This window comes from Tinamus guttatus, unplaced genomic scaffold (assembly GCF_059628265.1).
Source record: "Tinamus guttatus ecotype Peru unplaced genomic scaffold, ASM5962826v1 Tinamus_guttatus_pri_ptg000602l, whole genome shotgun sequence".
Classification (NCBI taxonomy): Eukaryota; Metazoa; Chordata; class Aves; order Tinamiformes; family Tinamidae; genus Tinamus; species Tinamus guttatus.
In genome coordinates, this window is record NW_028289136.1 from 6,938,125 (window position 1) to 6,952,482 (window position 14,358).

At 49.9% G+C, this 14,358-nt stretch overlaps 2 protein-coding genes and 3 non-coding genes across 6 annotated transcripts; 1 reads left to right on the plus strand and 4 right to left on the minus strand.

The window, feature by feature from the left end:
• The first annotated feature begins 768 nt into the window (after window positions 1-768).
• Window positions 769-2,863, plus strand: SERPINH1 (serpin family H member 1). Its single transcript, XM_088535005.1, has 4 exons — window positions 769-1,382; window positions 1,565-1,663; window positions 2,071-2,303; window positions 2,470-2,863. Exons 1-4 carry the CDS (start codon window positions 800-802, stop codon window positions 2,770-2,772), a joined length of 1,218 nt encoding a protein of 405 aa, XP_088391131.1. The 5' UTR covers window positions 769-799; the 3' UTR covers window positions 2,773-2,863.
• A 4,156-nt stretch (window positions 2,864-7,019) lies between these two features.
• RPS3 (ribosomal protein S3) lies at window positions 7,020-12,874 on the minus strand. 2 transcript variants are annotated; one of them, XM_088535008.1, is made up of 7 exons: window positions 12,785-12,874; window positions 12,130-12,260; window positions 11,910-12,003; window positions 10,595-10,689; window positions 9,482-9,669; window positions 8,048-8,244; window positions 7,020-7,090 (listed from the first exon to the last, which is right to left on the minus strand). In XM_088535008.1, the coding sequence occupies exons 1-6, from the start codon at window positions 12,812-12,814 to the stop codon at window positions 8,051-8,053; spliced, it is 732 nt and encodes a 243-aa protein (XP_088391134.1). In that variant the 5' UTR covers window positions 12,815-12,874; the 3' UTR covers window positions 7,020-7,090; window positions 8,048-8,050. The 2 variants fall into 2 exon arrangements, with proteins under 2 accessions (XP_088391134.1, XP_088391133.1); XM_088535007.1 differs by having other exon boundaries at window positions 7,020-7,065; window positions 8,038-8,244.
• LOC148592427 (small nucleolar RNA SNORD15) lies at window positions 7,718-7,851 on the minus strand. Its single transcript, XR_015913945.1, has one exon. It is a non-coding gene; the product is annotated as a small nucleolar RNA SNORD15 (small nucleolar RNA).
• Window positions 8,562-8,709, minus strand: LOC148592428 (small nucleolar RNA SNORD15). The gene has a single exon (XR_015913943.1). It is a non-coding gene; the product is annotated as a small nucleolar RNA SNORD15 (small nucleolar RNA).
• On the minus strand, window positions 10,025-10,171 carry LOC148592429 (small nucleolar RNA SNORD15). The gene has a single exon (XR_015913944.1). It is a non-coding gene; the product is annotated as a small nucleolar RNA SNORD15 (small nucleolar RNA).
• Window positions 12,875-14,358: the final 1,484 nt, after the last annotated feature.

The window sequence follows — 14,358 nt, forward strand, 5'->3', positions numbered from 1 at the left end:
GGAGGATGTGGCCGAGGAACTTAACTCCATCGGGGCCTTGGGTGTCTTGTTGCTAGGGCAAAAAACGTTCCTTAAGAAAAGCTTGTTTGGGGCCCGGAGGTGGAATTTAAATCCCTGGTTTTAGCCTCGGAGGCAGGAGGGATGAGGTGCCTTTGGATGTATTTTTTGCTGCCCGCCCCATAGAGGAGGAGTAGGAATGACTTGCTGGAAGTCACCGTTCACCCTGCAGACCCACAGGCTCCTTGAGGAGTCTTCGGGCTTCAGAACTAATCTGAGGATGGAACTCAAATCCCTGCAGTCCTCTGGGGGGACAGGCACGGTTGAGTCCGCACGAGATGCATCTACGTGGTGCCTCTACGTGTTGGGAAGGGGTTTTACTGGAGGAGAGCAGGACTTCTCCCTTCCTCCCGGCTCTTCCTGACAGCTGACCACAGTCAGATGTCCCCAGGGGTCCCCTCTGACCAAGCTTGGTGGAGCTCGTGTGCTCCATCTAGTGCCTAGAAGGGTGAGCGCTCAGGTGCTGAGGTGGAGCCGTCCGAGAGGAGCCATCCCTGCCGTATCCTGACCGTCCAGCACCGCGTTTGGTGGTCCATGCACAGCAGAAACGTCCTGCTTTTAGCTTCTCCTGACCAGGCCGAAGGTCTGCAGCCGTTCTGGCTCTCCGCCACCGGAGTCTAGGAGTGGGTGTCGCTGGAAGAGCCCTTGGGCTGAGCGGGCGCTCCAGGAGCTCTTGGGTTGTGCTAACGCCGGCTATTCCTTGGCCCGCAGGTCCCCAGAGGCGTTGGGTGCTGCCGGAATCATGTGGCCCGTTGTGGCGCTCGCGCTGTGCGGCCTCGCCGCCGCCGTGCCCTCGGAGGACAGGAAGCTGAGCGACAAGGCGACGACGCTGGCCGACCGCAGCGCCACGCTGGCCTTCAACCTCTACCACGCCATGGCTAAGGACAAGAGCATGGAGAACATCCTGCTGTCCCCCGTGGTGGTGGCCTCTTCCCTCGGCCTCGTGTCGCTCGGGGGCAAGGCGGCGACGGCCTCCCAAGCCAAGGCGGTGCTCAGCGCGGACAAGCTGAACGACGACTACGTGCACAGCGGCTTGGCGGAGCTCCTCAACGAGGTCAGCAACAGCACGGCCCGCAACGTCACCTGGAAGATCGGGAACCGCTTATACGGCCCAGCCTCCATCAACTTCGCCGATGACTTCGTGAAGAACAGCAAGAAGCACTACAACTACGAGCACTCCAAGATCAACTTTCGGGACAAGAGGAGCGCCCTGAAATCCATCAATGAGTGGGCAGCCCAGACCACGGATGGGAAGCTCCCTGAGGTCACCAAAGATGTGGAGAAAACTGATGGAGCCCTCATTGTCAACGCCATGTTCTTCAAACGTAAGTTCTACCTTCAGTTATTGGTACAGGTGACCCAGCTTGAGCCCATACGAAGCATCCCAAGTAGAAACGGAAACAAATCCTGAGTCCACTAAGGCCAGCTCTGTTCAGAGCAGGGTATTAAACTACATGAAACTACCATCCATTCCCATTCTTACGAGCTGAATTTCTCTCTCCTTTAGCTCACTGGGATGAGAAGTTCCATCATAAGATGGTGGACAACCGTGGCTTCATGGTGACCCGTTCCTACACCGTGGGGGTTCCAATGATGCATCGCACAGGTAAGTTACGAGCTTGCTGCCCCAGGCCAAGACCCACTGGGATTGCTGCTCTGTTGGATGCAGTTTTCCACTGATCGCCTCCACGTTTTGGCTCACCTGCAATGAGGGAGGGAAAACGAAGCAGGGGGAGCTGCTCCTGTTGATCTGAGCTCCCAAAGAGCAGAGAGAATCTGTGTTTCCTATCGGGTGCTTGGCAGCTAGGATGAGATTCTAGCTCATCACACAAGTGGGAACAGCAGTTTGGAGGTGCTGCCAACGTGGCTGGTGGCAGACCAGTTCCCAAAGTGCTATTTTGGAGGCATCATGATGTTGCCAGTCAGGGAAGGCCCTGGTGAATTCACAACAGGACTGTTGGTGGCTCTGCCTGTGCCCTGTATCTCACCTGCCTCTGCTTCTCATGTCCCAAGGTCTCTACAACTACTATGATGACGAGGCAGAGAAGCTCCAGGTGGTGGAGATGCCACTTGCTCACAAACTCTCCAGCATGATCTTCATCATGCCAAACCACGTGGAGCCACTGGAGAGGGTTGAGAAACTGCTGAACAAGGAGCAGCTGAAGACCTGGTCTAGCAAGATGAAGAAGAGATCGGTAGCCATCTCATTGCCTAAAGTGGTTCTGGAAGTCAGCCACGATCTTCAGGTAAAGTTGGGCCTTGAGAAGAGCCATCAGGCCCTGCCATTCTTGGGGGTGGGAGAGAAGGCACCAAGGTGCTGGCTGTGCCAGACATCCTCTTCCGCAGTGACCAGGGGTGGAAAGGATTGCGGTGTCATCTCGGGGAGGGTGGCTGATGTCTTTCTCCTTCTAGAAACACTTGGCTGACCTGGGCCTCACGGAAGCCATTGACAAAACCAAGGCCGACCTGTCCAAGATCTCCGGCAAGAAAGACCTTTACCTGTCCAACGTCTTCCACGCTGCTGCTCTGGAGTGGGACACGGACGGGAATCCCTACGACGCCGACATCTACGGCCGGGAAGAGATGCGGAACCCCAAGCTCTTCTACGCTGACCACCCCTTCGTCTTCATGATCAAGGACAGTAAAACCAACTCCATTCTCTTCATCGGCAGGCTCGTGAGGCCCAAAGGGGACAAGATGCGTGATGAGTTGTAGCTTTTTGTATTTTTTTTCTCCAGAGAATTGGTTTGTGTTTTTTAGTGAGGGATTTGAAAAAGGGGAAACACTATTTTGTATCCTTCTTGAACTATGGGTGCTATTCAGACCAGGGTGCATTTTGATGAGAAACCAGCATACACTTTACCTCACCCCAAAATACTCTACTGCACAAACCCACCTCCAGAGAGGAACAGAGGAGCCTGGCACAGGGTCACCAGGAGCAGAAGGGACGGGCTAAGCTGTCAGTATCTTCAGCTGAGATGTTTGGGGTCAGATGAGATGTTCAGATGCTTTTTCCCTGAATTAAGGCCCTTGTGGCTCCATCAGCCCTGCAAAGGTGCAAGTCCTCCACGCCTTCAGTCTCCAACGCTTCTGCCCATGCAGCTCTGCCACTAACGTTTCTCCCTTTTGGTGCCGCGGGCACCGCACTGGTCGCTTTGCTCAAGCTGTTCCTTGCTTGTAGAGAAGGTAGGAGCACGTTTCCCTCCTCTTTCACCCGAGAGCTGCCCTTGCATGGAGACCCTTCTGCCAACCCGGTGGCCAGCGCTAGATGCTGCAGCCTAAGCCAAAGCTATCGCTCCCTTAGCTAGAGGGACGCTGCAAACCCTCCACGGAGAAGCAGCTTGGGAGTTAGGGTGTCAGCAGCGAGGCCAAAGACCTAATAAGCTCCTAAGAAATTAATGCTGCCCCTGAGGTCCCCCCAGCGCTCTTGGTGTGACCGAGATGTTACTGTGAGTGGCTGTTCTCTGGGACCACGATGGGGCTCTTGGGCCAGCACTCTGGTTCAACATCTTTTGCCAAGCAAAGAGGGAAGCTTCCCATCTCCCGGTGCTTTTCCATCAGCGCATGCCCACCAGCTCCTGTAGAAACCCCAGAGATTCCTGCTGGCCTCAGCAGAGGAACCAGCTCTCCCTTGCACTGTAAATGCAAAGCTTTAGAGCTGCCCAACTTCTCATGACCCTTTTGTTTTTGCAGCTCCTCTTTTCTGATCCTTTAGACCTCCATAAGGGCACACTGCAAAACTTGCCATGCAGAGACAGGACAAAGTAAGGACAAGATCAGTCCAAGGAGAGGAGAATCCACCTGCCACCATCTAAATGCGCTGGTAGTTTGGAACCCGCAGGGACAGTGATCATGATGTTTTGGGTTTTTTTTTCCAGTTTATGGTTCCCCACCACTGCATTTGCTACCAGGTTGCTACACGAGCCCCATGCTGCATTGCTTCAGGCCATACTTGGGACTATTTCCACTTATTTATTAACAGTTGGTAAGTCTTATTAGGCCTCGTCTCACAGAGCCAAAACCAGAGCAACCAGTTCGATGTGACGATGTCTTCTGCAAGGTCCCACAAGTGCAGGAAGATGAATGTGCCCCAAGTTGTATAAGAGGCCAGCAGGAAGTTTTGTCCTCAAGGCTTTTCCCAGCCCCTTCTCCAAGGTGCTTTTCCTCAATGTGCTGGGGTAGAAGGTGGGGGAATGAAGTACCCAAACGTGCAGGAAGCCTGAAATTCAGTGTATGCTAAAGCCAAGCTGGGGAACGGGCACACTGAAGCCCACGTGCTGTAGCACATCACGGAGAGCAAGGGGGAGAAGGGGAGGGCAAGGACACGGCCTGGGATACAGGGAGTTATTTGCATCGTGCGGATGCAGGTGGCTGATGGCTTTTTGTTGTCTGTTCTTGTACCACACAGTGACAGTTGTGTTATTTTGCAATAAAATTTTTTCAATGAAGCTCTGGCTGTCACAGTGATGTGTAGGGCTTGGGTAGAACACGTTGCTCTTCAAAGTGCTTAGATAAACTCCCTGCTATCCTTAAATCCAACACACTTTCTGTAATCTATTTATACATCAAAACTGCACTTGATAACACAGCATTACATTAATTTCCATGACATCTCTGTCAGGAAAGAAACATTATTAGCAGTTCTGCTTTTCAAATACAGTATTTTTACATTTTTCTCTTGAAAGTTTAATGCTCCACACATCCAAAGACACTGTCTTCCCCCCTGCTGACGTTTAGCTGTGAGCAAATGGCCCTGTTAAAAAAAAGAATGTATTAAAAGAAGACAGTAAAACTGAGCCATTAGACACAAGAATTTGCTTTTCTGACCCTACAACCCCACGTTTTTTAGGCTGGGATCCAGTGAAGGGAGGTGACAGGACTGCAAGCAGCTACCTGGAGGCTGTGGGCACACACAGGTCTTGGAGAATCCAGCAGGATCAGATCCCGCTGAGTCGTGTCCGCCTGGGATTAACCCGCTGTGCAGTCAGTTCACAAATGGAACTGACCACAAGGCATTTGTCAGATCACCTTTCACTGCAGAAAAAAATCAGTGGCCGTCTCCAGAACCACCACAGCAGGCAGGAAACACCAGGGACCCGGACCTGCATCATTGCAAAGGGGTTAAAAGTCAGCCCAGACCCCTCATTAGCTCCCGAGCCCTCCCAATTAACAGTTCTGATTGCACAACATGATAATCCTTAATATCATTCTCCCAGCATGCTGGATGCAGCAAGAGATAAAGCAACACTCACAGTTTCTTAGCCAGCTCTTCATCCTGCAAACAACCTAAAAAGACTTGATCCTACCAGTGATCTGCACTGGAGTGAGATTTAACAGGTGGATGGACCTGTTTGGAGGACTTTAGACCAGAAAATGAAGCATTTTTGGGAAAAACGGCCCTTGGAGTGAACCAGAGGGCACAAAATCTGCTTCAAGCCGCTTTGTGCTTTTGCCAAATGGCAAAGATTTAACAGATACTTGGAGAAATTGATAGTTGATCATCCCCTAGCAGAGACAGACTTTAAGAATTGAAATGCTGAGGACCGGGCTTTGCACTGCCTGTCACTGAGTATCATCCTCCTCTTTTGCTTCAGGCCTTCCAGCTTTCACTCAATCCCTGCTCCTGCAAAGGTCAAAGCCTCTCTCATACTGCAATAAATAACTGTTAACACTTAAAATATGCGAAAGTTAGGATTTTTGAAGCTTTTCACTGAAAGATGGGCACAAAAACCACATTTCTGAAAGCCCAAGAAGGCAACATCTGTTTCTGACCTAACCAGCTTCCCAAGGGAGCACTCTGCCAGGCCAGGGCTCCAGGAGATTTGCTGGAAAAGCTGGGAACAGGAAGGCCACAGCACAAACTGGCTGCCAGACAAGACCCATTTCTGATGCTGGAAGCTCCAGTTTCCAGGTTCTCTGCCTCATTCCTTCAGAAAGGACTCCAGAAATTGGAAGCTGCTCCTAAGGACCAGATTCTGCAGATTTATATATATAAGATCCAGTTATGCAAGAAATAGTTTCTGAATTTCTCCAAGTTGGGGAAAATGTGTGCAATAATTCCTCCCATAATGGACTTGAAAAATGCATGGAGAACAAAACTCTGCCTAACTCTTGATCAAAAAATTAAATGTTGTCCCAGCTCCAGCCAAGGAGTTTACACTAATCCAGAGCAGCCCCAAGAGCAATTGGGGCAGGAATGCAGCAGCAAAACACACTTATGCTAGAAAAAAACTCATGCAGAGGTAGCCTTGGAATCTAATTATCAACTTCCACACAATCTGATCATGTTATTCTACAGCTCATTAAAGTCACAGTTATTAATACAGTGACAAATGAACGCTCTGTCTATCCAAATCTCAGTGGAAAAGGTTTCCTCCGGGGCTAAAACACATTTGCACCTGGATGCTGAGGACAGAGGGTCTGAAATCTGTTCACACCTTTTTCTATAATGTGGTAAATGCCTAGAAACTTGTCTCACGCTGTACTCTCCAACAAGGTTTTTCCTTCCCTGAGAAGAGCTACAATGTTCCCACACAGTCTGTAGCCCTAGAGCTATATACTGAATATCCTTCAGCAACAAAGAAAATTGAGATATAGAGGTGAAAGAAGCATTTAGTAGAATATAGCAAAACTTTGGTTTAAGCCAGAAAATATCTGCAACTGCTTCAGAAGCTACTAACAAAAGCTCCCCCTCCTGGAAGGACTTGGAGAAGAGGAGGGCTATTTAATACTGAGGAGGATTCCAGCTTTTGCAGTGTTATTCATGACCCTCTAAAAATGAGATTGTTGATTTTTCACCAGAAATCAGAATTTTCACCCCCTTTTGTTTAGACGAGGACCTGGTGAATTCATTTCAAGAGAGCCAAACAGGGTGGAAGCAATGCAGAGAAATTCTTTCCATATCCAAGGTGGGAGCAAGGCTTTCCTGGAATACATCTTGCAAAAAAAGCACCTCCACATACACTGTCTTTTGTGATTTTATTAAGAGATGTTTTCAGGACAGTCAGGCTTCCAGATGCAGATTGTACAAACCCTACAAAAAAAAAAATACTGAGTGAGATGGTGGCAAACCATTTCCCCATGAGCACTCTCCTACCCAAAACACTGGAAAAACAGGCTCCAGCATTCAGGTAAGTATCTCCCATTTCTTTCTCTCTCATATAAGCCACAATTGCATTATTTTTCCCCACAGGAGCATGCTTTGCTAGTCAGATCCCCTCATTTCTCCGCAGCCCTGGAAGCCTCCTGGGCTCTCCTGGTGCACACTCAGAGGACAACCCCAGATGGCTACGATCTCTTCTGAGACACGTGGCCTCAAGGAAAGGCCTTGGCACCCACATCTAATGGGAGAGACAATGAAACTTCTTAAACACACTTAAAGTCACAAGTTTTCGCCAGGACAACTCAGAGCAGACAAAAATTTTCAGCTATCCATTTGTGTCTTACAAGTACTTCATTCAGAGACACCAGGTTTCCAACCTTGTTTATTTACTTATGGAACAAGCCTGTACATTGTGCTCAACACGTTATTCCCTGAGAATCAATCCTAGGCTGGGTTGCCTATATATCTATTGCAATGATGGATATAAACACCTGACCCTGTGCTGCCAGCTGCACCCTGGTAGCTGCCTGGGTGGTGAAAGGTGAATGACACCCAAGCCCTTCTCAGACAAATGCCTCAAGTCACTCATTCTCAGCCAAGCTCCCCCAAATCCATGCTGTAGAACACAGCATGGAGCAGACACTTGGACACGGATGCTCTTTTTCAGACTCGTCATCACATCTTCACTGAAGGGTCTTGGTTTGCAGTGGGCCAGTCAACCCTGCCCCTCGCTGTGGCCACTAAAACCCTCAACCCCACCAAGCTGCCTGGCCTAGGGCAACAGGAGGAAGAACCACCTGAGATCAGCTTTTCTTCCCAGCACTGACAGCTTTGGTGGTGGCAGGACCTTTTCCTGCAGGGATCCTCCCCAAGTTAACAGGCACTTACCCCTCAAGCAGTGGGAACTGGCTGGGGCATGGCTGGTTGCTCTGGTTTGCCACCCTTCTGCTCGGAGATGGGGGTGGTGGGCAGGATCTCCTCTTTGGGCTCCACGATGCTCACGTGGTCTGGCAGAGGCTTTTTGGGGCCAATCTTTCCACTGGGGTCCCAAGGCAACATAATCTTTACTTTGATACCCAGTACACCTGCAAAGGGGACAACACAGACATGCTCGCTCAACACAAACATCAAGCCCTAAGGTTACAAAGCAAGTTCTCTGCATCAAAAACATCTATGATCTTGAAGCGAGCTGATTAACAAAGGCAATTAACACAAAATCTGGTTCCTGGGAGATTACACAGGTGTATTTACCTTTATCCATGCATTGCCTTAGCTAACTGCAGTCTACGAGGACCATGAGGAAAATGCACTGTATCTACAAGTCCTAATTCTAGTTTTAAACCTTCTCCCTTCTGGGATGAATAAATTCAACTCCTAGAAAGTGGCACCGTTTCTCTGTATCCCTTCTCAGACAAATGCCTCTAAATCATCCACTGAGAAGGACGTCCTGCCCAGGGCAACCTCCGTGCAGCACCACAGAACGTGGCACTGAGCAGGCTACACCTGTGCAAGGACGTCCCTTCTGACTCGTCATCGTATCGTCACCGAAGGGATGGCTCCTCTATATGCTCCTATACGTACTTCTGTATAGGCCAGAATGCCCACATCAAGGGTTCTGCAATTAAGTAAGCCAATGCCAATTAAATGCAGGCACTTCTCTTGTGTTTTACCAGAGGGAAGGACAAGCACAAGCAGGCTCAGCTGGTTTAGCTGGGAGGACAGAGTAGAGCTAGGAGGGAGAAGTGTCACCAACACTTGCTTTTTTTATGGGTCTTGTAGCACCCCTATTCTGTCTGTCCAGGCCCAGGAGCCAAGAAAAGCAAAATCCAAACTGCCAGCAGCTCTTCAACCCACTCGACACAATTTGCTTCCCCCATTTGTAAGTTGGGCTGCTACAAGTCTCAGAGGCCATGGGACACAAAATCAGGGCACTGGGAAAATTTAAAGCCAAGTTTTCAGTTAGAAACATTAAATTCCTTCTATTAGGAAAGCAACTGACCTGGGCTCATTAAACAAAGCCCTGTTGCCTGCTCAAGGTCCCACCTCTACTTTCCCTTCACACAGCACAAGTGCAAATAAAGGTCTAATGTAGGTATAACGAGCAGAGTTGTATCTACTATAGGCAGAGTTTAGTCTCGAGAAAATAACGAATTTGCTGTGTCACAACTGAAACTCTAGCAGAGAAGAAAGGCAAAGCCACACGAGTTACCAGCTCCCAGCTGAACAAGCTAAACCTCCAAGCTGCAGGTACTGGAGAGAAGCAGCACGGATTTTCTAGCTCTGAAGTACGGATATAGGAAGCCCAAGGGCCCCAGCACTCACCCTGCCGCAGGAGGACGTGGCGCACGGCTGTGTCGACGTAGTAGTTCACGGGGTCCCCGCTGTGGATCATCAAGCCGTCCACGAACTTCATGGACTTGGCGCGCTGGCCTCGGAGCTTGCCGGAGACGACCACCTCGCAGCCCTTGGCGCCGCTCTCCATGATGAAGCGCAGGACACCATAGCAGGCGCTGCGGGGACAGAGCGGTGACACCCGCCGCGTTAGCCCGTGGGCTCCACCGAGCTCTCGACCAAGGTGCTCTCAGCTCCGCTTGGCTCTGCAGGGGCATTTTACACCCGTTTCAAGCCAAGGTGATCACACTTGGAGCCGGGTTTACCTCCCAAGCAAACAGCTGTGCAACCAAAGCTATGGCTGTGTTATGCAAAGCAGTTTTCCCAGCCGTTTAGCAGCATCAAAGCCAGCCTGAAACAACCACTGGCTTATGATTCTCAAAAGGCTGTGGGACAGCAACAGGCACATGTTGCAAGAGCAGCTCCTTGGCTGAAGGTGACCAAACCATCCACATGAAGAGCGTCACGCACATCCCTTCTCAGACAAATGCCTCTAAATCATTCAATGAGGACAGGGTGCTCCTGCTAACGAACCACGCACAGCATCACAGAACGTGACACTGCAGGGACCGCTCAACAGGAGCCACCCCCTTCTGACTCGTCATCTTATCATCACCGAAGGGACCTGAGAAGCAAGGCTGCTCTCGCCTGGTTTCAGCCAGAAGGCACAAAATTGTTTCAGTCCCCCCCCCCATTAATTCACAAAGAAGCAAACACAACCCACCCGCCAGATAACTGTTAATTTAGCCTGCTCTGAAACTTCAAATTTTTCTTTTAAAATAACAGCAGCAGCACCTAATTTCTAATGAAAGTAACCGTACACAAGTTTAAAAGCTTGGTAAGAGCAACAAAAATATGAACAGCCCTCTCCAGGTGTGCTATTCCTAGCTCCACACTGGAGCTAAAGGCATGTTGGTGAGGAGTTGTTTCAGCACGGTGTTTAACCCCCGGGTTCCTCACTGGGCTTCATGTTCACTAGACCAGATGGTCTCTAGAGGCCCCCTCCAACCTTAACTGCTCCGGGATTCAGGTCGCTCCACTCACCGGCGCACGGCCAAGCCTCCCAGGAGCTTGTACCGCAGGGACTCTGCCTGGGCAATGGCACACAGACCTCTTGTGGCCACCTTCTCAGCATAGAGCTGCAAAGGAAAAAGCAGCAAGCTCAGGAATACGTCTGTGTTTCAACATACTTTTAGCTTAACAGGACCACAAGAGCTTCGTACCACCTCCTGTCCTTCATATGCAGCTTGGTTTGTCTTTCCATGAAGCTTTACATTCAGAGAGAACACTTCTTTTAATAAATTTGGCCCCGCAACAGACACACTAATGACACTCCATCAAATGTCAGACCATTAAAACACACCTGATGCAGACTCAGAGAGTTGTTGCTTCCAAATAGCCCCAAAACATTAAGTAATCCCAGAGATACAAGTATCCTGATGGTGCCATGAGCTGCCCTTGCAGTGCAGATTTACAGCAATGCACAGGATAAGTTGGCTTAAATCACCTGGCAGCAGCTGCAAATGTGATATCCCCTAAAATGGAACAGCTGGATTTAGTCAAGACAGAAAAAAAGAAAAAAAAAAAAAAAAGAACTGGAGTGTTGGGAAAGTGATGTGCATTTAATCTGCCATCTCCAAGAGACCAAAAGCTGATGCTTTAGAGGAAGCAACAAGTAGGTGTTCAAAAGTCAGCAACACAGTGTTCCTAGAGCCCACAACCCAGTGTGAGCATTTGTGCCATAAACACATGGAAACACTGGCTGGAGATGATTGACAAAATCCTTAGTACATTAACATCCAGCAACACCGGCTGAGCAGAATTCTAAGCACTACCTTAAACCAGACACCCTCCATTCCCATAACTTGTTTCAGGGGAAAATACTAGAGAAGGCACCAGATTTCAGGCATTAAAAAGACACCAGGGAACTACTGTTGTGTCCTTTCACTGTCCAACTCATTACAGTACCATACAGAAAAGGCTTTAAAATCCTTGAGTATCAAAACAAGTACAAATAGCAAAAAAAATATATATATATATATATATATGCTGGCAGCCTGATTTCTCAACTCAACACTGATACAGCAATAGTCTGAAATATTTAGAAATGAGTTAAAAACAATTTAACTGCTCTTCTGATACTTCCAGGTGGGAAGGAGATAAAACAAGACAAACTAACAGCACTCAGAATAAAACCAAGACCAAACCATTCTCTTTTCCAAGGGGACACTCTTGTGTGCAAGCAGGTAACGCAGGCCTCAAGTTATCCCTGAGACAAACTCCCTTTCAACTGCCACTATCCAGCTTTGCACAGAGCTGACCACAGAGCTTAACACTGTTTTACTGAAGCAAGTTTTACCTCAACGCTGCCCTCGGGGAAGCCAAACCTCTTCTGCACAACAGCCGTCAGCTCCCGGATGCGGCGCCCCTTCTCGCCCAGGACATTCTGAGTTCTGAAAAAAAAGAGGCGGAAATATTCCCCGGGAAGAATTTGATCGTATTTTAAAGCATTTTGAGCAAAAGCAGCATCGGACACAACTCGGCATCGCACCTGCGAAGCGGCAGGACTTCTCGGTTACCTGGTGGCGAGGATGATGATCTCGGTCCTGGTGGGAGTGACCCGGACCTCCACGCCGGAGTATCCATCTTCGGCCAGCTCGCGAGTCAGGAACTCGTTCAGCTCCGCTTTGAAGATGCCATCGGCGACAAACTGAAAACACGGGAGAACCAACGGGCCCCGTCAAGCTCTGCTCAAGCACAAGGCCAATTAGGGGGAGAGAAAGGGGGAAAATGATAAACTCCCCCAGGAAGCACCCAGAGACTATTCCTTTCTAGCAGAAAGACACTGTTTTCGCGCATTTTGGCCCAAAATCCGTGCGTTTTGGCTCAATGGGAGGTCACGCATCCCTCAGCCCTACTACACTCACAATCCTTCCACTCTAAATTACCCCCAACGCCTCTCCGCTAAAACTGAAAGTTAAAACAACGCAATTTAGCGCATTTTTTTCCGCTTTTAGCGGAGACTCCCACCCCCCCGCACCTCGTCGCGCCCCCCCCCCTCACGCCGCCATGTTGCCCGCCGCGCCAGCCGCGCCGCATCCGCCGCCATCCGCCCGCCTCCCCGGCGCCACGGCCGCCTCGAGGCGCCTCGGCGGGCGCCGGGCGCCCCCGGGGAGCCCTCGGCGGGGCCGGGAGCGGGGGGCGGCGCGGGGGGCCGCGGGCGACCGCGCTCACCTTGCGCTTCTTGGAGATCTGCACCGCCATCTTGCGCCGCGCCGCCCCGCGGAAAGGAGGGCCCACCCCTCCCCGGGAGGCCTATATGGCCCTTCCGACGCGCCCCATTGGGCCGCCGCCGTCACGTGGGGCAGCGCCGCGGGGTGCCCTGGGAAATGTAGTCTTTCCTGGGGGCCTCTGGCGCGGCCATTTTGGAGGGCGGTTTAACCCCCGGCGCTCCGGTGGGTTTTTAAGCTCTCTGAACGCCCCGAAACCGCGTTAAAATGGCACAAAGGCCTTCGAAACGCTCGGGAGGGTGGGCAGCGAAATAATTTACCTCAGTTTTTTGCTGAGGAGGGAGGGAGAAAGCCACGAGGGGCTTCAAACCTCCTGAAGGCTGCAGGTTGGCATGGGGCTCAAGAGCAGGCTCTCCCCCTGGATCCTTATTTAGGCTTTTCTTTAACCTCTTTTTTTTCCACCCTTACAGGTGAAAGGATGCATGTCCTTTCCGTTTTCCATCCTGAGAAGTCAGTGAATCTTTCCTGGAATATGTGGGATTCCCAGAATATGCGGCAAAAGGGGCTGGTTCAAGAGGCCACACACTGCCAAATGCACCTCACGAGCCTGCAAATTAGGGAGAAGAGATGCAAAAATCACTTCTTTATTTCATTTAAGACCACTGCCAGCTTGGGATGGAAGTCACAGCTGTGAGGACACATTATCCCACGGGGCACAGCTGGGTTTTTGCTATGCAATACCAAGCAAGCTGTTCCCAGCCCCCTATAAAGCAGCTTTCAGGATATAACCATGCTGGTAATTTGCTACTTTAAGTAAATTTTAACAACACCTATCAAGTATTTATAGTTGGCTATGAATGTGGTTTATAGCTAGCTATAAGCTCTTCAAGCAGTGGTAGATCTTTTCTATAGTTTCCACGGCTTGAGCGACGGGGTTGTGGCCTTGCTGCAAAATAAACGATTAAATAAATATTAACCATTGCTTAGAGATAGATCTAACATGATTTTTTCCCCTCTTATGACAGTGTGAGCACCTCTGAAAACCAGATACTTAAACTGGGTTTCACTTAGTAATGGCAGGATGGGATTTCTTACTGGAAAAGTTGGGGAAAGTGGCAAATGTCACTCTATTTTTTTTTAAAAAAAGGCTTCATAGATCATAGGTCTTTGGCTGTGTGGAAAAAAATGTGTAGAAAAGCTAATAATGGGTAGAATTAGCACATATAGGTTAGTGGGTGAATAGCAAGATGCATTGGTTTGCCAACACTGTTGAGCTTCAGGGGTTGGAAGGCTGCAAAGACCTGAGTCTGGATGACTGGGAAATACAAAATAAATGTTTCCTACAGTGAAAATTTGTGGGAAGATACACAGAGAAATGCACTGGGAAATGTCTCCTCAGCAGAGGGGCAGGAGGGGAGGCAGCAATTCCCAGAGGAAGCAGCTCTCTCCTTTCCCAGGGAAAGGTTCATTCCACCGCTAGATGTCAGGCGCTCTCCAGAGTGGGAAAAGGCTTCTGCTCCCTTCATCTCCCGCCTCTCTTCTTCCCCAGGGATTTATTTGTCCAAGACTTGGGTGATG

Excerpts from the sequence above, each read along its gene's own strand:
- SERPINH1 (XM_088535005.1), top strand. The coding sequence starts at position 800 with ATGTGGCCCGTTGTGGCGCTCGCGCTGTGCGGCCTCGCCGCCGCCGTG. Across the intron at positions 1,383-1,564 it reads CAACGCCATGTTCTTCAAAC|CTCACTGGGATGAGAAGTTC; the intron begins GTAAGTTCTACC and ends TCTCTCCTTTAG. Across the intron at positions 2,304-2,469 it reads AAGTCAGCCACGATCTTCAG|AAACACTTGGCTGACCTGGG; the intron begins GTAAAGTTGGGC and ends TTCTCCTTCTAG.
- RPS3 (XM_088535008.1), bottom strand. The coding sequence starts at position 12,814 with ATGGCGGTGCAGATCTCCAAGAAGCGCAAG. Across the intron at positions 12,261-12,784 it reads AGATCTCCAAGAAGCGCAAG|TTTGTCGCCGATGGCATCTT; the intron begins GTGAGCGCGGTC and ends CCGTGTTTTCAG. Across the intron at positions 9,670-10,594 it reads GGAGGCTTGGCCGTGCGCCG|CGCCTGCTATGGTGTCCTGC; the intron begins GTGAGTGGAGCG and ends CTGTCCCCGCAG.